Source organism: Zonotrichia albicollis, chromosome 3, assembly GCF_047830755.1.
Source record: "Zonotrichia albicollis isolate bZonAlb1 chromosome 3, bZonAlb1.hap1, whole genome shotgun sequence".
Lineage (NCBI taxonomy): Eukaryota > Metazoa > Chordata > Aves > Passeriformes > Passerellidae > Zonotrichia > Zonotrichia albicollis.
Genome location: NC_133821.1, coordinates 100,533,856 through 100,560,039, shown reverse-complemented (window position 1 = coordinate 100,560,039; position 26,184 = coordinate 100,533,856). Strand labels below are relative to the sequence as shown.

The 26,184-nt window shown below is 37.4% G+C and overlaps 1 protein-coding gene across 1 annotated transcript in view; it reads right to left on the bottom strand.

Moving 5' to 3' along the window:
* RNGTT (RNA guanylyltransferase and 5'-phosphatase) overlaps positions 1-26,184 on the bottom strand; it is a 171,081-nt gene that overhangs the window by 143,345 nt on the left and 1,552 nt on the right. Inside the window, exons 2-8 of the mRNA XM_074538269.1 lie at positions 21,808-21,917; positions 16,127-16,230; positions 15,906-15,994; positions 11,154-11,229; positions 7,765-8,014; positions 2,101-2,210; positions 1,246-1,347 (exon numbers count right to left, since the gene is read on the bottom strand). Of these exons, the coding sequence (XP_074394370.1) occupies positions 1,246-1,347; positions 2,101-2,210; positions 7,765-8,014; positions 11,154-11,229; positions 15,906-15,994; positions 16,127-16,230; positions 21,808-21,917 (841 nt within the window). The remainder of the gene's footprint in view (positions 1-1,245; positions 1,348-2,100; positions 2,211-7,764; positions 8,015-11,153; positions 11,230-15,905; positions 15,995-16,126; positions 16,231-21,807; positions 21,918-26,184) is intronic.

Here is a 26,184-nt window from a genome sequence, read left to right as displayed (position 1 = left end):
AAATTACATGTACACTTCAATTTGTTTCACAAAATGCAGTCTTCCAGGTACACTACTTTGTTCTAATTGCTTTAGTACTGAGAATGTGGGCATCCCATCCACACATTTGAGTAAGAAATGAGAATATTACATTAAGACATCAGTTTTCCAAATTAATAACATAGGATATGACAAAGACTCTTCAGGTCAGTTTAGGCTGGCTGACTTCATTTGTTCAGGGTCAGCAGCTTTGGAATGCCCTACGCCCTGTACTGCCCTGAGAATATGCCTTGACCTCCCAATACCCCATTGCTGTAACTTCCCACCCTGAGAATACCTGCACAGCAATATCCAAGTGCTTGTGCATACAGCCAGTGTTAGTAAACCAATTATTCCCACACATTTCCTAATGCTAGGTCTCCATACTGACTGCAAGCTTACTTTGACTTTTCACACCATGCTCAGCCCAAGCTAATAAACCCTTGAAGTGTGAACTCCACAGAGGAGAGACACTTGAAGGGTCTGGGGCTGTTTTGTACAAGACAGCTTAGTTCTGGCTGAATTGTGATGAATCCTGACTGACTCCATGTGGAACCACTTGGCAATTCTCATAAGACATGCAATTCCCCATATTCTCCAGGATTTTCATTATCTAGGATGTTCTATTATTAAAGATAACAAACCTAGCAAAATAAAGAACTCAGGAAAAACTTTAGAGTATGTCCAATAAGTCCAATGAGGATGAAGTTTGTTATTAAACAAAAGGCACCCCTGCAATGAATGTAAGAGAATTAGGGAAGATAAAATTACTGAGTCTTTAGCTGACATGAACTACATGTCTGAACAAAAGACCACAGGATGAATTTTTAAAAATACCCCTACAAATTTTCTGATACTACCCAGCTTCTGAAGGATCAATCAGAAGTTTTAATTTTGCTTATAAATAAAGTCCTCACCTTAGCAAACTCTCACTGTATGTAAGATTATTCTAAGACCTTGGTGACAAGTTATGGCTGACAGACAGGCAAGGCTTATGGAGAATAAAGGTACCTGCCTTTAACAGTCATTGTGTAGAACAGCTGCTAGAAAGAAACTTGGTCACAAACTTCAGCAAATGTTGGGTACCAAGACAGAATAAAAATTAATCTCTGGAGCCAGTTTGTTGCCGTGCTTTGTCCCTTGTACAAGCAAATTCACTTTCCTGAGAAAATACAAACTGTCTACCGAATTTACTGTGTTTTGCTTTTTCATTTAAAATGCACTTACCGGGTGCCGTCTGCTTTCCAGCTAACTTTGTATGGCTTCTGCTCCAAAAATTTAATATTTTGCTTGTCCATGGAAACAGGCTGTGCTCCAGGGAATCCAGTCCTAATAAAAATAACCATGTTTATTAATGATCCTGCAATAAATAGTCACACAAGTAAATACAGTTTTCACATCAGACTCAAGTCCATACCAGACTTGCTGTAAGGTTAAGTCTGAGTTAGAACATGTTCACCAATAAAGTATTTTGCAATAGAAGTCAAAAGTCTATCTCATAGGAACAAAGTTATTTGCTTATGACAAAACACTAAATTATGTGGAACTTCAAAGTTTTAGCTTTGCAGAAAGAGATATTTAAATTAAAAATTACAGGCATGATAAGCATTAACAAGTTAGGAAGCGGTGTGCATCACCAACTTTGGAATGGAAATGTCCAGAATCATAGACATTAAACCAACATTTTTATTACCATTGGTCAAAAATCCAAGTTGGCTGTAAAAATTAGTATTATACCTCTATATTTAAGTGTAATCACAATGGTATAAATAAATCTACTGCTTGAGAAAGAACTAAGCATTTATAAAGCTGGAGTAGGCCACATCTGGAACTCGAACAACAACACTTTGTTATCTCAATGGAAAAGTAATTCTAGAATCTTGTTTCTTAACACCAAAAATTGATCATTCCATTTCATTGTACAGTGCAAGACTTTCACTGCCAAGTGTGTTTGAGGCTTTTTTTAAATAAAAAATCCATGGTCACCTTTTTCCTCATTTTCAAAATGACCAGTTTCATTCTGCAAAATACAACTCTTATTTCAAGAAAGTATAAATCACTAAGTTCTAAATATTCTCATACCCTTCCCATCCACAGAACTGCTGACATTTTTGCTGTATTCCTCCTAATTTTGGTTGCGTTGTCACCTGGGTCACACATTTAACTGTTATTCCTTCCAAGAAAATTGCACCCTAAAAAAAAAAACAATTTAGTATTAAAGCCCTCATAAAATCAAAACAGAATATGTCAATACAAGATTAAGACTATTTTCACAACCCTCTAGAGCAATACAAGCTTAAACATTCCTTAAAGATTTACCCCAAAATGCCAAGATACATTAGCTCAGCTTTGCCAGGAAACTCATAGGTGAGCCATACTATAAACCCAGGAACTAAATGAGTTATTTATAAGGAAAAAATATAACTTAAAAAAGGCAATAAGGATAAGGCAAAAGGAAGGGATAGCTAGTACTTAGATGCTTACACTAATACTCTCAAGAGCATTGATCTTGGACATGGTAAGGACAAACTTAACAAAAGAGAAAACATAAACAATAGATTTGTAACAAAATATTTGTATAAATATATTTTTATAATTTTTTCTCAATCTAAACCAGGTTATTAAAGTGGAGCTGCTATCCTGAAAGCTCCAGAAAAGCTTATGTAGGATCAAGGAAACCAATCTAGAAGCAAAACTCTAAAATAATTTGTACATTCTACAAAAACTTTGATGCCAAGAGGAATAAAAACAAGTCTTGCAAAGATTTCTATGGAGATCTCAAACCAACCAGACTTAATTGAACAGAATCTGAAATAAATATTCAATGCACACAAAGAAGATCAAACCATGACCTGTTGAACCCTGCATGTGAAGATACAAGTATCTCATATCTGTTCTCTAAAACACTTGAAAGTAGCTTTAACAAATCCAGGAGTAGTATTTTTCTCCTCTGCATTTCCACATGCTGTGGCACTCATCTGTTATACACTTGAGCAAGTCTAGGAACTAATTTGGCAAAAATAACATCATAAATTGGTAATAATTTTCTGCCAAAACAGTATCCTAAACTAGCTCACCATAGGATAACTCAGTACTAGTGACAGCACAAAGGAAGCAAAAGCGAAAGCAGGGAAAAGCAGGACCACAGTTTTCAGCACAGCCTGCAGTTAATTAAGATTGGCTCACTCACATCACCAAATCACATTCTGAGAACAGAACATCCTAAAGAAATATACTGGTTCATAACCTTAACTACCTTGAGCTCCACAGACTTTGTGTGTCACTCACCCCATACAATTTACATGGGCACCAGCCGGTGCAACAGCACGCAGGGGAGTGGGCAAGAGAGGCAGACAGCTCCTCGTGCCTGGCCAGCACATTGTCTGCATTCTGATAAGTGGTGAAGAGCGCCAGGAAACAAAGGAAGATGGTTCTGCCTTGCTTCTGGGAATAATGGCAGAGTGGAATGCCAGTACAACTGCTAAGATTGAATTAACAGGCAGGGAACGGGAAAGATTTTCCAGAAAAGAAAACGTAATAAACACAAAATTTGTATTGAAAGTGTTTCTTGCAGATTATCTGCTGCAAGTATAATCACTAAGGCACAGCACTATGAAAACAATGTGAGTCACTTGGGTATTCATGCTTGGCTAACTTAGCACTTCAGGTTTCATGAGGACATTCCTTGGATAAGGTGCTAAAACTGAGCCAGATCCATGCAGTTTTTATCCTACTGTTCAGCTATCAATGCCTTTGGCAAAAGGACACTGGAGACCACAGTGCAGAGACTCCAGAGAACTCCGATCACCAGGAGCACATCGACTCCTCAGCACTGAAGACTACATGCACTGGTATCTACGCTGTGCACAACCTTCACACCAGCTGTACTAGTCAGCCTCGCCCCACTTGCCATGTATTTCTCCAGCCATCACTTCAGCTGAAGAAGTGGCAATGTGGATCATCCTGTGCTGGTTCATATCCTAAACACCATCTGGAGGAGTGGGGGAGTGGGAGCAGCCCCAAACACACACCTTCCTGACCCTAGTGGCTATCACCAGGCCACAGTGAGAACTGTCTTCAGCTACTCAGACTTGACTGTGTGCCAAAATGCTCAGAGACTGCTTCCCAGAAGGCAAGAAACATTCCAAACATGTCAGGAAGAGATATCTTCTAAAATTAAGGAAGTGAGAGACAGAGAGTTACACTTAGCAGCTTAGATTTAATACCTAGAAACACAGGATCAAATCACAGTAACTGCCTCTTGGCATGTACAAGCAAAAAAGAACACAAAATCATACTGACTGTCACTCACTAGCAAAGGTGTTCCACTAAACATTTAGTTTTCATAATGAAACAGGCTTCACAGAACTGGCATTGCATGCATTTGCCTTGGTTTATTTTTTGTTTGTTTATCTTGTCCTCATCGAGGAACTCAAAAAACATGGGGCAGATGTAACTTCCATAAACCAGAATTGTAACCTGTTTCAAAACCAGGTTCAGAGGAGTTAGTGTTTCTCTAACAAAATAGAAGAATCTGCAGGGTCTGGTTTAGGCATAAGATCATCAATTTATTTCCACTAAACTTCCTATTAGCATTCTTATTTTTGTGACATCTCTGACTTTATTAACAGGGATACAGACTGGAATGGTAGTTTAAGATTCACTGTTATCCTTCATTTTAAAAATAGGCTGGAAATAACACTGAGCAATTCAGCATAAACAAAGTTCTACACTTAATAATGGATAAGAAATTATACAAACACACACTGGTAGATAATTAGAGAAAAATACATGGAAGCAGCAAGAGACCAAAAGCTGAATTAGTATTGTTCTGCCTTGTGAAAGGCAATTATGTTGAGATATACAAACAGAAGTATTAGCCTTAAGACATGTGAAATTAATTTTTCCCTATTAAGCCTTACTAGGATGGCCTCAACTAGAGGCTTGCATTCAATTACCGGCACCACAGCATCAGGAAAACATGAGTCAACATGACAGAATACAAAGAATAACAAGAAAGGCCAGTAGTACAAAAAAAATATACTGTAAGGAAAAAGTGAGCTAATAAGCATTTAACATGGAGAAGAAAAGGATATCCATACTCAAGCACATAAAATGGTGCTGCCAAATCAAAAAATAGTATTTTTCCCATATCCTTCATGATGCCCACAATTGGCAGAATAAGTACAAGGGTTAAACATTGCAAAAGAGAGTTGGTCAGGCAGAAAAACCCCAAATCACCAATATTTAGAATAATTGTACTGTGATAGTTAACTAATAAATATTATCCTCATTACATCAAATCAGTTTAATTGCTTCCTTCTGTCTCACAGATGACCACAAGACACCTGCACTCAAAATCATGAATTTAATCATTAACAGCCACCATCCCTTCCAGATTGTTTAAGATGTCACCACTCATTTCAGAAGCACTGCATCTCACACCCCATAAAACGCAACTTACTTGGGACTAGAAAAGACAACATTCCTAATAAACAGTAAAAGTTTGAGCCATTAGAGGTTTGTAGGTTCTGGCTCAGAATTACAACTTTTTGTCCGATTTGCAAAATGAAATATTTTTTTCCTGAAGTGAGATTTTAAGTGTCAGTTAATAATGTTGTTTTGATGCTACAATCAATACTGCATGCACTGACAATGTCAAAACTTGTTTGGATTTCCTGTGTGGCACCTCAGACTCCAACAAGCTCATTTCCTGGTACCTGTCGACTTCCTTCAGGTGATGACAAAGGAAACTGTAATGGCTTTATGTTCTAATGATTCTGTAGTAGTGTAGGAAAGAAAGGCTGTCAAGATTTTTTTACATCAAAACATGAAGTTTTAATGAAAAATGCTGCAGTAAAGTTTCTCACATCAGAGTTTCTGAAAGGGACAGCATATTAACTTCATTTCACGTGCTAGCTAGCACTTGTTTCTGACTATTCATTACCCTAGCAAGATGCCTGGGAGCTGTCTCCTCCTCTACTACTAAACTTTTCTTCTGTCTCCACAAAGATTTGGGTCAAAATGAGAAAAATTCAGACCACTGCTATCACTACAGCTCCCTCTAGTTTTACACTGCCTACCCCTAGGCTTTTAGGAAAGATATGAATTATAAAGGTGGAAACATCTGCTGCAGGAAACCAACATAATACTGAAAATGTAGCCCTTTAGACAGTAAAATCAGAATATCTGAGCAAGAGGTATTTACCTGATACTCACTCCCCCTGTAGACCGCATATTTACAAGGAATCACAAATATCCATCTCTACTGAGTTAAGCAGCAGTCCCATCTGCCAGCCAAGAACCTTGGTAAAGAATTCTGCCCGTTCCTCCTCTTCGTGTCAAAGAATGTTCCTTCAGAGCTGCAAAACTAAATTATACGAATATGCATATTAACTAGATGACTTTTTCTTTCACAAATTATCTAACTCATAATTAACTTTTAGTTATTAATATGCTTATTCGTATAATTTAGCTTCCAGCTTTCAACAAAACTAGGGTGGCAGACAAGAAAAAGCCTGGGAAGCCAATATCACTCCTGTTAAACAGACCAGTTGAGTTTTATGCTTGATGAGAAGAGGCTGTCGTTGTAATTCATCATAACACCTCAGCTCCTAATGCATCAGAAGACACATCAAAAAAACTCTAAGGTTCCAGCCCCTCCCAAAATATTTAGATATCAATGTTTTACTACAAGGCTTAAGGAGGAAGTGGTGATATCCCATAAATATACTTTTACTATGTCTTTACAGTTTGGGAAATTTTTTATTCCAGATGAGGGATAATTTGAAAGTTTTCAAAGTTCATGTTGCTTCTTTAGACTGGATTTTGTATTTCTGTCAGGTTAACATTTTCCATACTCCACCTGCAAACCTTGTTGACCAGCTGCAGTAACAACAAAATGCTTTTCTGCAGCCTATTTCAATATGAGGATTTCCAAATCTTCCCAAACAAACACACCTCAGCACACAAGTAAAATAATTCAGTATTATGAAAAAAAAAAACCTATTCTTGAGCTCAGCAATAGTCTAGCCTACTTTATTTGCAAATAAAAAAGCGAGTCAGGAATTTGAAGAGAATTGAGTCATTAGTCTTCAGATGATACAAATATATTCTGTGTACTTGAATATTAGTTCCATATCATGGCAACTACAATAACTCACTTCATCAGAATTATGCAGATGTATGTCAGAAATCACAGTAAGTGATCAGCTGTATTTCTTACAAAGCTAAAACAGTTTTGAACACATTATGATCTCAAAGTTGCCTTGGGTTTTTTAAGCTCATATTGCTTTTTGCTAATCCAATTTTCAATCCCACAAATTTTCCAAAGAAAAACTATTTACCAAAATGAGCACTGTATTTTAAAAATTCTGAATTTCATCCACATGACTACAAAAAACAAGACCTGTTTCCATCCAACTCTAATAACATTTCATCTCCAAAGACAGACTGAATAACTAAAAAGCGCTTTACTATCTCAAAAAAATTGTTATATTATAAAATTTTAAGTCATTTTTACAACTGGAATATTTGAGGTGTTGAATATTAAAGTTCCCAATTCACATAGGAAATACAGAAAGTTTACAATGTATCTGCAACTTTTTCCAGTTACAGACAATGCTTTCAGTCCCCATTTGTAAGAGCAGTGACACATGTATAGCATGTAGGATGAGGTAACTGATGGGTATTAGGTTATGAAATTATGTTTAGCAATTCAAATATTAAATTCCAAATGAAAATTACCAGTTTTAGGCGTTCTTTTCTCCTCTTGCCAAAGGAAGAGCTTGATGATCCAGGTTCTGATTCTGGGCCTCCAGTTTTACCATTATCCTCATCCTCCTCTTCATCTTCATCAAAGCACCACTCTGGAAGTTCTGGTGGTGCTGGTGCATCATCTTCATCCCCATAACGACGAAAGAGTTCCTTCAAATAGTCGCCTTTATAAATACCCGGAGGTCTGGCCTGAGCAAAAGTAGCCACAGCAGCCTCAATACTGTCAAAAAAAAAAAAAAAAAAAAAAAAGAAAATCACTCTGGATGCCTAATTTATATGTCTTAATCATGTCATGCTTTACCAAACATAAGAATTATTGGGACTGAGAATCAATACAAATTCTGAAGTGGTAATTGCAAAAACATTCCTTATATTTCAAAGTCCGTGCTTAGATCAGCCAGGTAGCAGCTGCTCTTGCAGAAGATTCTGCATAACTTTGTGGGCACTGGAAATGTTCTCAAGTAACTGCAGCTGCTTTGAGACCTTATTGCAGCTCCTAGTGGTCTGCTGATCACTGTTTTATCACAGATAAAACTTTTTTTATTGCTACAGAGAAGCAATGGGTGACATGCAGGTAAATACCTGAGGACTGCACAAACACAAAAGAAGACTAAAGAAACATATCAACAAACTTAATGAAGAAAAATGCAAATGTTTAAATTCAAATATGGTTACATTTTTCTCCACTAAGAATTGTCTTTCCTCTCATTAGCCATCATACTGAGAAAAATCACCCTAATCTTTTAAATTACTTCTCTTTCCAGAAATTTCTCATAAAAGGACTGTGGTTCTGTAGTCTTTTACTATGAACCTAATACTTAATCTTGCTCAAATAAATTAGAAGCTGGACCACAAAAAAATTAGAAACCAAAACTAACAGTCATGCATCTTTACCAGCCAAGGAGAAAACTCTCCAAAACATACAAGAGTGAGCACAACACAGGGGTTTTATTGTCACCATTTTCATAGTTTCTATGAAAATGTTTAACTAAAAACATTGGATATAATTCTGTCTTCCATTTATCAAGGCTATGAAGAGCAGTAAGGCTCCAAGAATTAACATTTTAAAATCTTACTATATAGGGGAAAGGAGAAACCACAAAAACAGAGAGATGTCCCTGTTAGGCTTCTTGAGAAGCACGTGTCTTAAAACTGGAACAAAAGCACATACTATGCCCTGTACCTTTTTTTTTCAGATATTTAATTCAAAATCCTTTTTTCTTTTTGTCTGATCTGTTCAGTATGGAATGGAGCCTGAGAACTTTAAGAGGTTAATTTTCCAGAATAGACAGAAATAGTGTCTAAGAACCAGTAAGGTTGATTCACTCCTCTGATCTTTGTAAGAGGAGAAAACATGACATTCTCCAGAGTGACACTATCACACAGTATCACTTCAAAAATGACAGTTTAAGAGTCTCAGTTACTTAGAAGGACTTTTCTTCCCCATTCTGTTTTCTAAGACTCCTAATTTCTTTCTCACAAGACATTTTTTACTTTGCTATCTTTCTTTAATTGTTTCACATCTTCTGTAATGAATGCCACTGAAAGGACAAAACAAACTGAAAGTTATGGGGTCTGAAAAATGCTCAATTTTTTTTCTGATATTAGAAGAACTCTATAATCTTCTGGAATATATGGCAATGAAAGCCAAAAGAGATGGCACAGATCTCAAATACAGAACCCTAGCTAAAAAATCCAATTTTCCAGGTTCCAGAAACACAGCAGTCTTTGGGAAAAATAAGTTGTTGAAAAGAGAATCAAGTAAGGTTTCTGACCTTACCAGTCAGAAAGCTGAAGAGCTTTCAGGTCTTTCTCTAAACTAACTATAAAATATATCCCACTGTACACAATACAGCAGCAACACTCCTACATCATACGCTTAAGGAATGAACACGGATGGATTTTTCCATCAGGAAGATCTTATTTCCTCATTAGCAAGAAACAGTGCCTTGTTTTAAAGAATGATGCAGCAAATTAGATTTATCTCAATACAATGGTCAGCATTAACCAGCAGCTTGCCAAAATTGTTTCCTTTGCTGTGGACATTTTTTCCTACCAGGGAACATCTGGATGTTCTATTAAAATAATCTGACAGAGATTTACAAACTTGACACAGTTAACTACCCAAAGTCAAAAAAAATAAGACAGGGCTGTTGAGCTTTAAGGCTTTCCCTACCATGGTTTGAAAACAGATAGGCAGCATAAAAGTAGGAGATCCAAAGAGATTCAAGTGCCTTTCCTCTTCAGAACAAAGGATCAATTCTAAGTCTAACTATTGCATGCCACTTTAAAATTGTTTGATTACAAGCATACAATTTTTCTAACTCATGGAAACAACAAGAATCATACTATAAAGCCATTTGTGTCTGTGTCTACTTCCTATACACAGCTGGGATCCTGCAAAGACTCAACCACCCATTACTAAAGGTTTTCCATCTCCATTACTCCAATATCTTTAGTCCAGGTTTACTAACAGACAGCAATGAGCTAGCTCTTTGCAAACAGCTTGCACATGTATGCTAAGCATAATAACTGTACATCCAGTCACAAGAAAATCCTGCAGCAGGAGTAGAATTTTCTTCACTTTAAGGACCACACATAAGAAATATCGGAATGCTTAACAGGCTTGTCAAGAAACATGACTTTCACAGGACTCTGTCAAGAAGGAAATAGTGTTTTGTAAATACTGCAAAAACAAAAGCTATGCAAAAGTTATGTCCAACAGAATGGTACAGACATTGTTTAGGTTTGGGGTTTCTTTTAAAACTAATGTTATGTAAAAAAGATATTTACTCTGTATGAAGGAACCACCATTTTTAAAAGATGGAAAAAATGGATGAGTCTGAATAGAAGCACGCTGTAGACTTTATTCAAAAAACAAGCTGGAAACAAGGACTTTGTTTGCCCCCAACCTTTCAGAAGTATGTGTGCTACTCTGCTGTTGCTCTAGTTAATCTCTTCAGATCTCAAAAAAGCCCAAAAATCTACACCTACACAAAAAAGATGAAAATGTACGAGAAACAATCCTTCAGGAATCTCTGAACTCTACATTCTTATTTAAAATGTGGGACATGTCGTGGGAAAGAGACACAATATGATACATACACTGCTCAAGGCCCACACACAGCAGGTACAGTTGACTTTTGACCTACCAGACCTGGAATTCTTGACTACAGGCTAAGCTATCAAGGGACGATACAAAAAATGTTAATATGGGCTGTTTACTCAAGATTCTTAGGCAGCTATAAAACAAGAAATAGTGAATACATTAGCACAGCTGACAGGACAATGAGTGAAACATACTTAAGAACCCTTTGGCCACATTCCACAAAACCCCAGGAACTAACACACAAAGTTACCTCCAGTCCATCTTCTCGACCAAAAAGGCACAGATCAAAAATCCAGTTCTATTGAAACCATGTGTACAATGGACACCTAGAAAAGCAAGAAAAGGGCATCATCACTTACAAGTACTTTTAACAAACATAGTTACTATCAAAAGTGTGAGTTTAGATTCTTCCACCTTCATCTGTAACATTAAAAGGTTATCTCCCTTCCCATCACAGCAGTAAAAACACATAAGGTACATAAGCCTGAAAGGCAATTTATTACATTCTTTCTGCAAATTAGCAGCAGCAAGGGTATAGGGCACTTCATCACAATCAAGAGCACTAACTTAATTTGATTGAAATATGGCTAATACAGATAAGACTCACAGATCTGCTCAAATGCGTGTCAGAAGGCAATATAATCAAATTCATTAATTGAGCTTTTACTGGATTCAACAAGTATGACATTCATTTCATACCATCAGGCAAAGAATCATATTCATAGTACCTTACCTCAAAATTGAAAGGGGTGCCAAAAGACCATAATTCTATCTCAAATTCAACATAAACATACTAAGACCAGACTTATTAATTTTGAAAAAAAAGAATGTACAAAAAGAAAACTATACAACAGTATAATCATCTTGAATTGCTTATCTTTTCAATTTGAAAAAAAAGAATTAAGTCTTCAGCCTCTGTTCTACTGAACTCATCCCTTAGTGAAAGTAGGGATACACTGTCAAATGCATTGCACTTTTTTTTCTCAAGGCAACAGCACCATCTAGTGATAAGCAGACCAGCCTGAAAACTTGTGCTATTAAAAATGTCATGAAGGATTCAGACAAGATGCTGCCTCTTCCTCCCACTTAATTTAAAATTATAAATATCATTAAAGTTTCCACTAACATCAAGAGCAATTATTCTTAACATTTTTCAGTTGATACCATAGAATCATAGAATTGTTTAGGTTGGAAAAGGCTCTTAAGTACATTGAATCCAACCATTAACCCAGCACTGACAAGTCCACCACTGAGCCATGACCCTAAGTGCCACATCTACACAGCTTTAAATACCTCCAGGGATGGGGATCCAACCACTTCCCTGTGCAGTTTGTTCTTGTGCTTGAAAACTTCACGTTTTGGTGAAGAAATTTCTCCTAATGTCCTGAACCTCCCTGTGTAACCTAAGATCATTTCCTCTTGTCCTGTCATTGGTTGCCTAGGGAAAGACACCAATTCCCACCTGGCTACAACCTCCTTTCAGGCAGTTGTAGAGAGTGATACGGTCACCCCTGAGTCTCCTATTCACCAGGCTAAACAATCCCAGATCCCTGAGCCACTCCTAATAAGACTTGTGCTCCAGACCCTTCACCAGCTCTGTTGAGCTTCTCTGGACACACCTCAGAAGGTCAATGCCTGAGCACCAGGGGACAGTCACTTCCTAATCCTACTGGACATTGGCCTCCTTGGCCACCTGGGCACGCTGATGCCTCATGGTCAGTAAACTCAGCACACCGAAGCCCTTCTCTGGAGGCAGCTTTCCAGCTCCTCTTCCCCAAGCCTGCAATTTAGCCAAGGTGGTTGTGACCCAAAGTGCAAGACCTGGAACACAGCACCATGCAGCAAGTCATTTAAGCTTTAATTAATTTGCTCATTTCTCTACCACAGCTAGTAAAGCAAAATTGGCAACAATTCACTTGATGCGAATTCAAACAAAATGTGAGTATCTATCTGTTTTATGCACTCCTCTACACTGAGGAGTAGAACTTTTTCAACTGGAGAACCAAAGTACCTACAAAAAGTAGATTGATAGAAACAAAACAAAAAAAAAAAAACAACTTTAAGTGGGTAAAAAAAAGTATGTATTAACTGTAATAGGACTGGGTTTTGTGCCTGCCCCACCAAAGTTTCCTTCTTGATAAAGTAAGGTAAAAATTATCATAAATTTTTTTGATTCATCATTTCTAACCATTTAAAAATACTAAAAACTGTGTAACTTGCATCATATTAAATGAATTTTAGCTTACTTATATAATTTACTCCTAACAATCATTTCTCCTTTGTTTTCTGCTGAAGCAAAATTTTTGTATGTCACCTCCTGAAGGTTGGCAGGCCTAATGCTGTCCTTCATGCTGCAAAAATAGTTTCCTTCCTATATTGCTCTAGATGAATTGAAAATTTTGATCACTTAACATTCACATTTCAGTCTCTTTTCACAACTAATCATGACACTGAGAACAAAACTGAACACAATTGCTACCACTAGTCCTGCAGCTGCTACTGCTGCCAAAAAGGTTAACTCAATAATTTTATACACATGACAAGGATAAGAAGCATCTCAGCATGAGACCATATGGCTTAGAAGAGAAAGATCACACAGGGTACAGTACTATCACTAGTACACTCTAGACCTCTTTCACTTCTGATAAACACCCTCCACACCACTCCCTCTGATGCCCTGTCAGAAGAAACAAGTGCCCAAAATGACAAATTTCAGTAATTCACAAAAGGCAAAATAGAAAATTCCAGCATTTCTCTTTCACTACAAAAGCCTAAACATGTTCTTCAAAAGTTGATTCAACGTACTACTTTCTCCTTGCCTCTTTCTAATTGACTTTTTTCCGCTAAAGAGGTGAAGTGTCTAAATAAAGGAAAATCTTCCACAATTCATCAAAGCCAAAAAGTTACTGACTCAACACTAAAAATGGCATTTTATAAGTTGAAACAGCAACTAAATGGGTCTGCTACTTATAGGACATCACTATGCTATCCATGCACTTTTTAAACTGCTGACCATAACCACTATTTCAAGTTCTAAAATATTATCGGAGGACCAAGTGAAAGAACTGCAAAAGAAGACTGAAAATGAGGAATTGCTAAAAGAAAAGCAAATGGGATCAGTCACCAACAATGTCTGGCATAAGTTTTGAAATGCTGTTGGTGAACTGGTTCTGCTCACTCCCATTTAGCAGTTCCTCATCTTTTAAACCATGCAGCTGTGTTACTGTTCAGAGAAGAACACACAGATCTCTGTCCTGGTTTCAACTGAAACAGATTCTTAATTTTCTTCACAGCGGCTGGTGTGGGGCTGTGTTTTGGATTTGTGCTGGTTGATGATATAGAGATATTTTTGTTATTGCTGGGCAGCAAAGCCTTTTCTAATTTTCATGCTGGCATGCTGGTGAGGAAGTTAGGGGTGCCTGGGAAGCTGGGAGGAGACACAGCTGGAACAGTTGACCCAAACTGGCCAAAGGGATTCTGCAGACCATAGAACATTCAGTGCATAGAGAGAGAGGAAGAAACAGGAATGGGGGGACATTCAAAGTGATGCCATTTTTCTTCCCAAGTCACTGCTAGGTGTGATGGGGCCCTGCTGTCCTGGGGTTGGGAAGCAGTGAATTCATTCCTTGCTTTGCTTGTGCATGGCTTTTGCTTTCCCTATGGAACTGTCTTTATCTCAACTCGTGAGGTTCCTACCTTTACCCTTCCACTTCTCTCCCCAGTGCCACCAGTGGAAAAGTAATGGACCAGCTGTGTGGGGCTTGGCTGCTGGCTGCAGTTGTGCCACAAGTGTCTCTAATTAAACTGCATTCTGTGCACAACAAAGAAGCAAGCAAGCATCTAAAAGAAAACTAGGTGTAAAAATGTGTGACAAAATTAAATCTCTCAAGCACTCAAAGAAAGAAAATTCTCAGTGGTATCACATCCTGCAACAGAACAAGAAGCAATGGCTACAAATTGAAATACAATAAATTCTGTTTCAACATGAGAAAAAAACACCTGTGTATTGTAAGAACAAACGCTGGAAGAAGCTGCAGAAAACGTTGTGCAGTTTCCAAGCTTAGAGGCTGGTCAAAAGCCAAATGGGCATGGTCTTGAGGAATTTGCTTTAGCTGGCCCTGTTCTAAAGAAGAGCAACTGAGTCGCTGATTTCCACAGGTCCCTTCCAATAACTTCAGCTATTCTTCCATGTATCTGGATGAATCCTAAACTGCATGAACATACCAGCTTAGTTTACCAAGCTCCTAGCAATGATACCTGCACAAACAACTGTTCCATGTACTCATAAGTTGCACAGACACTCAGATTCAAGAAGGCTGCAAAATTACCATCCAAGAAGATTGAGGATGACACCCATTCTGACTCTGAAAACTCACCTGCAAAGTAACTTCTTGTCTCTGATAGTTTGCAGATAGGGATGAACATTAATATGATTGACAAAAATCAGAGTAAAACAGTTTTAACTAAAACTAGAGGGGATGTAAAATAAACTCAGAACTTACTTCTCTCTGAATAAAGTATGCTCAGAACATTCAAATATTCACTGCAAGACTGTATACCACAGAAGAAAAACTTAGCCTAGTATCTACTACCAATTTTGTGAGACTTGCTAAAGAATCTCTGATAATCCAGTTGGCAAATATGACTTCAAGTAAACCACACCACCAAATATATAACTCGCATTTGTATCAGCAGAAGTTACAAAACCACAGTGCAAGTATCATGTATTTCTAGACAGCTCTTGGGCCTGTGTAATTTTCTGCATTAAGCCAACAGCTGTTATCAAACTGATGGATGCAGAAACATACTACTTTCTGTAAAAAAAAAAAAGAAACATATTCATTTTGCAGTAAAAGCAATCAAATTTGTATATGTTTAAACACTGTACTGAGGAAATTCCTTTGCTCAGACTTCTAAGAATAAGAGACTGCAGTTACAAGCCAATATGATACAAACTAAGAATAAAAACTAATGATGGGCATAAGATGAATATAAGATGTACCTATAAGCTCTGAAGGATTCTTATCACTGAAGTGTTCACATACACGGATAAATGTTTCTGTATTCTCAGGTGTAGGGCACTCACCATGCCTGAAAAACACAAGAACACATGGATTAGGAGACACCTGGGAGAAAGGCAAAAAGAGAAAAAAAATTAATTTCTTCACTGTGATCTTTCAAATTAAAAGCCACAGAAATAATTTAAAAGAGCACACAACTTACCCTTTACATTGGAGCTTTATATATTTAATTCCCTCTTTCTCTATATCATTTCTGTCATAGAATCTAGTGGTGTTGGTTAAGTCTACCAGCAAACCCATTTTAACCTAAAAAAACAACATAAAAAAAACAAAAATAAATTTTTATATGTGGTTCAAATAGCTGTGCATAAATACTAAATATCTAAAACCATAAATATTAAAAGCAACCACAGGCTATAACTGTAAGTTTAAAAAGCATTAAATATTGCATTTTTTTGTAAAATCTGTATTTTACCACCATTACAGACATCTGCATTTCTTTGTGAAAGTTGGTGTCTAAATTAGCACTTGTCATCAATTCAAAAACTTCAGTTTGCTCCAACCAATGATTCTAAATAAGAAAATTCTGCTAACAGCAGGAAAATCTGGTAAAGAATTACTTTACCATGCTAAAAAGACAAACATGATGGAATCAAGTGCTCTTATGCAAAGCAGAGCAATAATAAACACTGGCACAGTGAACATACTGTAAGAAACATTAACTACTGAGACTTACACATAAGTACGCTCCCAGAAAAAATGACTCATTTTAATTTACCTATTAGAGTGCAAAACAATGCAAAAGAATGAATACATTATCGAGTCTAAAAATTAATCAAATTAATCAAATTCTTAAAAACATCTTATTTAAAGCTAAAATGCAGAACAACTTCAGGTATTCAAACATGCTGTCAGCAGCTAAGGTGGCAGTGTCAACCACTCAGACTTTAGGGACTTCCTGAATCCAGGGTGCCTTGCCCACTCTACCCTAATGTGTTACCTTAGTGCATCAATTTATTTTTTTAGTGTTTGTTTTTGCAGCTGGAAAATGGATCTTTTAAGGAGCCTTGTGGAAGTTACTATGTTTTTAAGAAGGATGGAAAGGAGGAATTCCACTGGGTGGCGCAAAACACACAGCATATCAAAGTATATCCTACTGATCCTTGTTCCAATGTGCAAAAACAGCTCACTAACACACCTGAGCAAAGAAAGTATTTCTGGCTTCCTGTCTTGTAAGTGCGAGCAATTGCTTTTGGACAAAAAACTCAGTGTCATGCTTTCAGGTAGGACCAACAGACTGGCAATAACTTAGCAGTGCAATTGCAAGAATTACAAAATTAAAAAATCATTTCCACACAATTCAGAAAATGTAAAATCCAATTATAACTAGAATACAGTTCAAGAAACAACCATTTCACATGAATATGCTGTTCAGTAGACCCCTAAAGGAAAATTTCCAATAATCTATAGATAGCTCTCCAAGATATTCAAACTTCTGATTATATATGTTTATAATACTTATATACTTTCATATTACTTTTATTTAATAAATATTAAAAAGCATCATGATATTTATGTCAACAGTATTAAAATTTCTAAAGTAATATCCAGATCAGTTCTGAATTTCTCATTGTCAACTTTGCATATTGCATTCAGAATACTTTATTTACTCTTATTACTGTGTTTTGCAGAAATATAAACCACCTCGCAAGGAGATCCATTAGAAAGCAATGTTACACCACCTGAAAATATAAAGTGTCAACTGAGTTGCTAAGCACGGAGACTGACAGCATCCTAGAGAGTGATTAACTCTGTAGAAATTATACAAAGACCATTAATTCAATGATTACTTTCCTCCCTCTCCATTCCCTATAGCATTTTGCAAATGTCTCCAAGACTACTTAATTCAGGCCTGTAGGACTTCTCACTCACTACTCTTTTGCCATTTTTGCATATAATTTCAATCACATGCAAGTGAAGCTCATGCCAAGTGACACTGTTCCTCACACACTTCATGGGGCAGTACAGCAAATAGGCATCAAGTGTAATTTATCCAAAGCTATAAAAGCATTTCTGGCATATAGAGCATATAAGACCTGAAAGCAGTTTCCCTGCTTTACAGAAAGCCCAATCATTTGTATTTTCAATCCATGGGATTGACTGCACATAATATATTATAATTTAGAGAGTGCAAAGCACAAGAAAATGATAAAATAATTTTTAAAGAAAGGGGGGGGTTATACAATGTATCAAAGTATACAACTATGATTTTCAAAAAATCCATGCCAAAAAAAACCACCAGTACCACTGGAACAAAATAAAAGCCTTCCCCTCACTTCCTCATTTCCAGATATCCCCAGCTATTAATGCCTTATGCATGCTCTCTTCTGCTGCTGTGCAATAAAACAGGCTTTGTGAGGTTCCCCTGTATGACCCTAGAAGCTTCTCCTTGGACACTGGAGATTGAAAACACCCTCCCCAAGGAGACAGCATACTACAATACACTGAATTCACTCCAGTCTCAGCAATTTTCTCTTGAATTTCTTATTTGAGAAAAATAGTTTAGATCAGTGATTGAATGTATCTATGAAAACAATAATATGGCTGAAAATTGGTAAGCAGTTTTACTAATAAGAATTCTGCAATTCTGTAATTGAGCATACTAATTACTCAAATATTCTTTTGAGTTAACTAATGTCTTAGCTCTTTTTGACAGAAATAAATCTACCTGTATAAAGCATAAACTGTATACTAACCTACCTACTCAAGAAATTAAAAAAAAAATTATTCACACTCTCACCAATTGCTCCTGCAATTCGTTTAAGAGAACATTATGATACTATGCCCCTACTGGCAATCACAAGAAAAATGGGGCTGGCATGGCTAATCAAATCAGTTTCTAACATTCAGATTTTCAACAACTCAGCTCCCTGAGAAAAGGAATCCCACCGGAAGTTTGTTACAGACAGTTCCACCCAGACAGATGTTGTTTTAAATGCTAAACCAGCACCTTCAAAGATCTGTGGTAACATCAACATCTCTCTGTTACAGAAATCCAGATGCAAACGTTTCTGCTGAAGTCTTTTATTTGGGAGCTAAATTATATGGACTTAAGTAATAACCAGTTTTCAGAAATAATTATTCTGCAAAATATTAGCAGTAAAAAATACACTACAATAAAATAACAAGAATCATGCAGAGTGAGCTGCTTTCACCTCAGGTGGGAAACCTCACTCTTACAGAACTCCTCAATTTCACATTTATTTCGTTGCTGGCTTGTTGGTAAATTGCTAATCTACAAATGGTAAGTAACCACTACATAAATAGCAAATGGCAAATAGAAAAGAAATATATATTTTCAAATAGCAAAACACCCACCAACAATGCCAGGGTCCAATACAGTGTAAGAGATTTGACGAGAACAGAGAGTTTGAGAGAAATTCTATGTTCAGCTTGTTAATCAAAATTACCAAAATATAAGTGGGGATCCTATGCTACTAATTTTACTATCAAATTCTAATAATCTGATGTCACTCAAAACATGAATTTGTAGCATTACAACAGAACTGACAGATGTGACTACTAGAAAGGCTAGAGTTTCACCATGAATTTTTTTTGGAGGCTAATCACTAAAGAGGCAAGCATTTAGAAATTCTGAGTAAGGTTATGAAATTCTCTGTAACTTCAAAATATACACAGAATTTTAAATTACTTTAAAACATTAATAAGATTGGTTTGGGAAAAATTCCAGGTATACCTATCAAATCCAGAGTCAAAAATAACATAATACGTAAAAGAGGAACTCAAGTAGAATTTAGATGCACATGTCAGAGACTGAAATTTAAAGTTTATGGTTTAAACGTTTTTATTAAGGATTTTTGCCCATTAAAACTGTATCATGAAGCTACACCAATAAGTGCTGCATCACCAAAGCCCACCCTGAAAGGGCCCCCTGGCTGAGGCCCTGGCCTGTAAGCTGATCTGAGATGAGGTAAAAGTGACATTATTCCAGGTCTGGGCTGGGGGAGAAGAATACTTCCACAGGAGAATTCAGCCCAGCAGCTTTGGGGTGGAGCCACAGCCCCAGGTCTGCACAGACTCTCCCCCAGCCCAGGAGGAGGAGAGGGTTTGGGTGTTTAGCCTCCTTGAGCAGAAGCAGTGAACACCCTGCACAGAGCAGCTGTGGGGACCCCACCCCAGGGACACCACATCTACAGGGCCTTCACGTGAGGGACAGCAGAGGGGGTGTCATGGTCCACCAAAGCCCCCTGAATAACCCCAGACCCTGCACCAGAGCACTGCATGTAATGCAAAATGATGCAACTGACACAGAGCCTTGCAAGGGACAGTGACAACCTTCCCCTGCTCAGGGGAGGCACCTGGGCATTCCCACCTGACCCAAACATATATTAATCCACTGGATTCTATACTTTGTGGTGAAGGACCCTCCCCACAAAGACAACCAGATGGAGGGGAGCAGCAAGATGTCATTGGGACCCATGGTTTCTATTTAATCTGTCCCTGTCACTCTTTCTGGCCCCACCCACCTCTTTTTTCTATTTCTTTCTCTTTGTTTCTTTTACTGTTAAATAAACTATATCCATTTTTTGGTATCAACATTTAACCTCGTTTGGTTTTAATCCTTTAGGAAATACTTTGAACCTCAGGTTTCTTACCATTTTATTCACAGAGAGTTCTGTTTGATCCTCTGTGATTAGAGTGGATCATAAAAGCACAGATGCAAGAACTCTAACAAGAAAAATCCTTCCAATTCAAGCACTGAGAACAGGCACATATGCTTCACTGATCGTTCTTTCTTATCACATTACTGCACAGCTCCTCCTACCACTGCTACACTGAGTAGTTCACATCTACTTCATACCCATGCCTAAACAAAATTAATAAAATGAGGATTCCCATCTTTTAGTCACCTAATTCTTCTGATATTTCAAGTCTGATACTGTTAAACAAATTCAGAATTAATTTAACCTCGATCAACAGCAAAAAATAATGAAAAGATCTACAGAAAAAACAGCACTTGCATGATTCATCTCATAGACACAATCAAAACAAATGGCACTAAACTTCAATAGAAAGTTTAATAACCCAATTAATTAATTAGGTGGTAGATCTTTCTTTGCCTAGCAGGCTCAAAATCCCATTTCCCATATGTGGCCGGACTGGCCACAACACTATAGAGACCTACATGAAAGGCTGGAAAGGTCCTGTTCCCACCTCTATTGTCACAGTTGTGCTACAGTGCAGAACATGCAAACTGGAGAACACAGACAGAAATGGGCAAAACAGAGGATGAAGAAGGGAGCCAGAACCACAAGCCTGTAGTGGTGGATGCTACAATGTTCAATAAGGCAACTGCAGAGTCCTGTCACAGCAGCCCCGGGCAGTGCCACAGGCAGGGGAAGGAGTGCCTTGAGAGGCTCAGTACCAGCCCACACTCTGCTGCCCAGGTGGCCACGAAGGCCAGTGGCACCTGGCCTGTAGAAGCAATAGTGTGGCCAGCAGGAGCAGGGCAGGGATCGTCCCCCTGCACTCAGCACTGGGGAGGCCACACCTCGAGTGCTGTGCTCAGTTCTGGGCCCCTCACTTCAGAAAGGACATTGAGGGGCTGGAGGGTGAACAGAGAAGAGCAACAAGGCTCATGAAGGAACAGCCGAGGGACCTGCTCAAGAATTCTAACCTGTAAGAAACCACTTTCAGAAATCTATTAATTGCAGAGAAGACCTGGAAATGTAAACAAACAATTTCTGCACAGCTGTTCCAAACAAAGCCATCAACAACTTTTTCCTTAGATCTGAAAAGCAACACTTCAGTAAATATTAATAATGAGAGCAATGTTTCAACTATTAGAAAATTTAACCTTACCTTCAGACTCTTTAAGTAGTTGGATAACATACTTGGGTGAAAACGATTTTCTTCAGCAACCTGTTCATCATATCTTGGTCCTAACATTGTCTTCAAAGGTAAAAACTTCCCTATGAAACATAATAAAATTTTGCAGTATTTTATGTATATGTACAGTTACAACCTAGCATTTCAAACCAACATGGTGAGCAGTTTTAGACATTCACCTTCAATAATAAATAATTGCAGAAATAGTACTGTCAACAGTAAATTGGAATATTTTTTAGTTATGAGTTCTCAGATTTCATCAGTAAGTTTAAATGTTTAAAGGAAATACAGGTCAGTTCATCTGAAATAGAGCAATTAAACATTTTTAGCTAATTTTTTGTGTGATTTAAGTTGGGACAGCTACAGCACAACAGAATACAGAAAATTTAAACTCAGTACAATTGAAAACATTAAAACAGCATTTAGAAATAACAGTTTGTTATCCAATCATGTAAACATCAGTTCTGATTACCTGCAAATATACAGTAAGGATCCCTGCAAAAAAAAATTTAGCAACACTCTATGTAGTCTCAAATAAGCATCTACCTTCCATGAAATAGGCATTAGAAGCCACAGAAGACAGACAGATGTGGAAATTACAAAGCTCAGGTTAGATGTTAGTGAGCAACACGAGAAACAGCCTCACTTTTCCCCTGAGACTGTTCCAAAATCTACAGCTAAAAGGAGAGTTATTCTGTCATACAATCAACACTCATGTTAAATGGTAATAAATTGTAGTCACTTCAACTTACATGACTGTTAGAAAAATTTCACTTTATTGCCCTTTGCATTTTCATCCCAAGTTACACACCCTCCATCCACCATGGTAAAAGCTGTTGGGTTGGACACCTCCTCTCCATTTCTTCATTTCTATCTAATTTTCCTGCTTCTTTGTGTTCCCTGTCACCTTCAACACTACCATTTAGCCTCTATTAGCCCTTCCACTTTAACTTGCAATACTCCTCTGTACAGACTGATTATGAGAATTCTAGATTTACATGATCTAAACACAAAAATCTATCATCACCATAATTTTTGCAAAACAACATCGTGCTTGACAGTTTTTTGCCTTTGCCACTTGTCACACCCATACAGACGTATCTACTCATTCATCATGGAACACAAAGAATCTAACTAAGCTTTCTCAACCCATGCACTCAAGGACAGGAGCTGTACTGACAGAAAAGTCAATGGCTACAAAAGAAAACCACCATCCTTTACAAGATGCTGGAAAAAAAGGGTGGAAAAAGACAAAGTAGTCTAGTCAGCATCCCCTGCAGCATTTGAATACCTACAGACAGCTGTGGAAGTGATGAATATTTCATATAGAGCCCATTCACTATGACTTTCAAAGCTGAAATACAGATGTTTGGAAGTATTTAGGTGCTCAGCTTCTAAAAATTCCAGTTTCTTCTCTTCTACCTGGAAAATCTGCAATTTGGTTTTTGTACAGATGCTTGAAAAAACTTCTTCCCCACAAGCCTCTCATTAAACATCATCAAGCTACTGAAAATCTAAGCTTTAATTCTAAAAAGATTTCTAAACTTTTTGAGTAATATGGACAAGTATAAAGGAGGCAGTAGCTACTGTCTCTCCTCCAGTTTTGCCTTACATCTTGTGCTAAAGAAGCGATGCAGTAACACCTGATTGCAACTCAACTCAAGCCTCCATGCATAAGCTTTTGAAGATTAAAACATCATTTGCTGAATTAGGTGATCCAACAGTAACAAAGTGATACTTTACATAAACATCAAAGCATCCCAAGCCATTCAAGTACCTCAACTACATTATGACACTAACTGTAACTCCTCAATAGAATTTCCAAATTAACTTCAAAATGTTACTGGAACCCTGACAACAGATTATTACCTACTTCCACAACTATGATCAAATTTTTCAAATAGTTCTGGAAAGTGGCTACTAGAAACCATTTTCCAAATTAGTTGCCTGTCTAACAGATGGTATTTCTTTAGGCTGAAAAACAGGTAAAAATTCTAAAAATAAGAGCCAAGTATATCAGAGCACAGACATCAAGCAGATATATCTGAGGGAAATCAAAGTGAAAATGTAAGACAGCACATTTTCTCCATGTACATGCTCTAACTTTGTCACTTTTTTTTTATCTTCAAATCTAAATTCTAGAGCATACCACTGAAAAAATACTCTTAATTTAGCATGATTTTCTGTGACATAAAGCTATCAACTCAAAATACAACGTACATGATTATGTATGACCATGGTATGTTTAGATTGAGCATTGATTAGGAAGGCTAGACTGGGTAAAGTCTGAGGTTAAGGGAATAAAATTAAATGGTAAAATCCACAATTTGAAAAAAAAAAAAAAAAAAAACAACAATACCTCTACAAAGTAACAGTTTTCTGATTCAAGAGAACTATGCTGGGTCAAAGCACCCATTTCACCTGGTATGTCATGACCAACACAGGCCAATAACAGACAACTAGGAAAGAAAGTAAAACAATGACAATCCATCATCCAGATTATTCTCCCCAGCTACAACAAGTTATAGCTCAGAAACTTCCTGAACCAGAAGCATTACTCTTATTCAAGGTGCTTTCTCATATGCAATGTGGATGCTTTCCATAATATCCCATAGTTCTGCATGCTACATGTTTGTCTAGAACAGGATTTACTAATATGCATCACTTGAAGGAAGCTGGAAAACACTGCTGAGACACTTCTCATGCCTTTTCTTCCGTATCTTGCTAGCACTTGTCATGGCAAAATTGCCAAGACAATGGGTTTGCAGTGCTCATGAAAAGCAGATACCTGCTGAGATGGTGCTGCCAAGGCAGTAAGGCTGAAGCAACCTGATCACTTCAGATCTGAGCACACAGAGAAAGCTCTTTTCATCAAAATGACTGAAGTTCTACTGCAATGCAACAAATGTGAAAATGTGCAGTTCTGGGGATAAAACCAGAAAGTGGCAGAAAACTACCAATATTTAAAGATGTGAACAGGAAAATAATGGGAGACATAGATGAATTCACGATGTCCAGGATAAAGAGCCCTGTTAACCTGAATGATCCCAGTCTCACCAACAGCAGGGTTTCAGGCCTCATTAGTACTTGTCTTGAGGTCATCTAGAAATTCTAGATGCCCCAACCATGAGACAAGAGCATCACAATCAAACACTCCATGAATATGAGTCCACAGAAGCCATACAAAATTTGCTTAGCAACACTACTACTAATACACTACCAGATGGAAATGAAGTTGCATACAGGTGCTTAGGAATCTGATTTAAACACTGAAACTGGAATGAATGTGTCTGGGAGATATTACCAACATCAATTAAACCCTAAAAATCATCTCCCATAAAACTGCTAGATGTCTTTGAATGTAAAACAGCAAAAAAGGGAAGAAGACTGATGGCATACCATTACTTTTGGTAAGTTGTTCACACTAAAAAACTAAAACTCAGGTGAACAAGAACACATCCTGATAAAGCACACAAAGAAATGAGCCAAGCACTTGCAGTTTTTTTTACTGTGCATTAACTTCCTGTGCATGGTTGCATGGAATAGAAAAGAATTACCTTGCAGTTCCTGAATAAACAAACACACAAGCAGTGATGGCACAGCAGATGACACACTGATGACCCTCATTCCTGCTTACTCTAGGTTGCTATTTCTGAGAAACCATGGCTCAAAAGACAGACAAACAAAAGCCACAACTAACAGAGATCAAGAACTTGCTGAGAAGAAAAACACAGAATAAAGAATCATTAGTCTGTTTTTGTTGTGCTCAAAGGCTTAGGCTATCAAATCTCTCTCATTAGACACAAAGTAATGCTTATGGCCACAATCAGGAGAAAGAGATAATGGACATGAGCAATCCAACAATACTGTTATTTAACAGAGCCAAGTCCAGAGAAGTATAAGGAAATTGACAGAAACCAGTAACCCACAAAATTAACAACTGATGTTAAATACTGACAAATGCCAAATAATGCATATTGATGATTACCGAGGATTAAACCAACTGAGATTTCTCACCAGGTTCTAAATATAGTCATCAGTGTCTTCCATTCCACAAGCAGCTGCCACCCAAAAATGTAAGATGATGTGGAAATGTGGGACAGAAAACACAGGAGTTGCAACTATTAAGTAAATCATGGTGCAGTGCCAGTTTAAATAACACACTGAGTAGCACGTGTTGTGTTTTGAAAACATAACTTTACATCACCACAGAGAGGGATATGAAAGGAGTGAAAACTAGAAAATATTGGAGAAAAAAAAATAACTGGAGGCTGGAACTGCTTGCATTATAAAGAAAAGAAGAACTTGAGAAAACTGAAAAGACAGATGTTTGTTTCCTCTGCTGCCTGG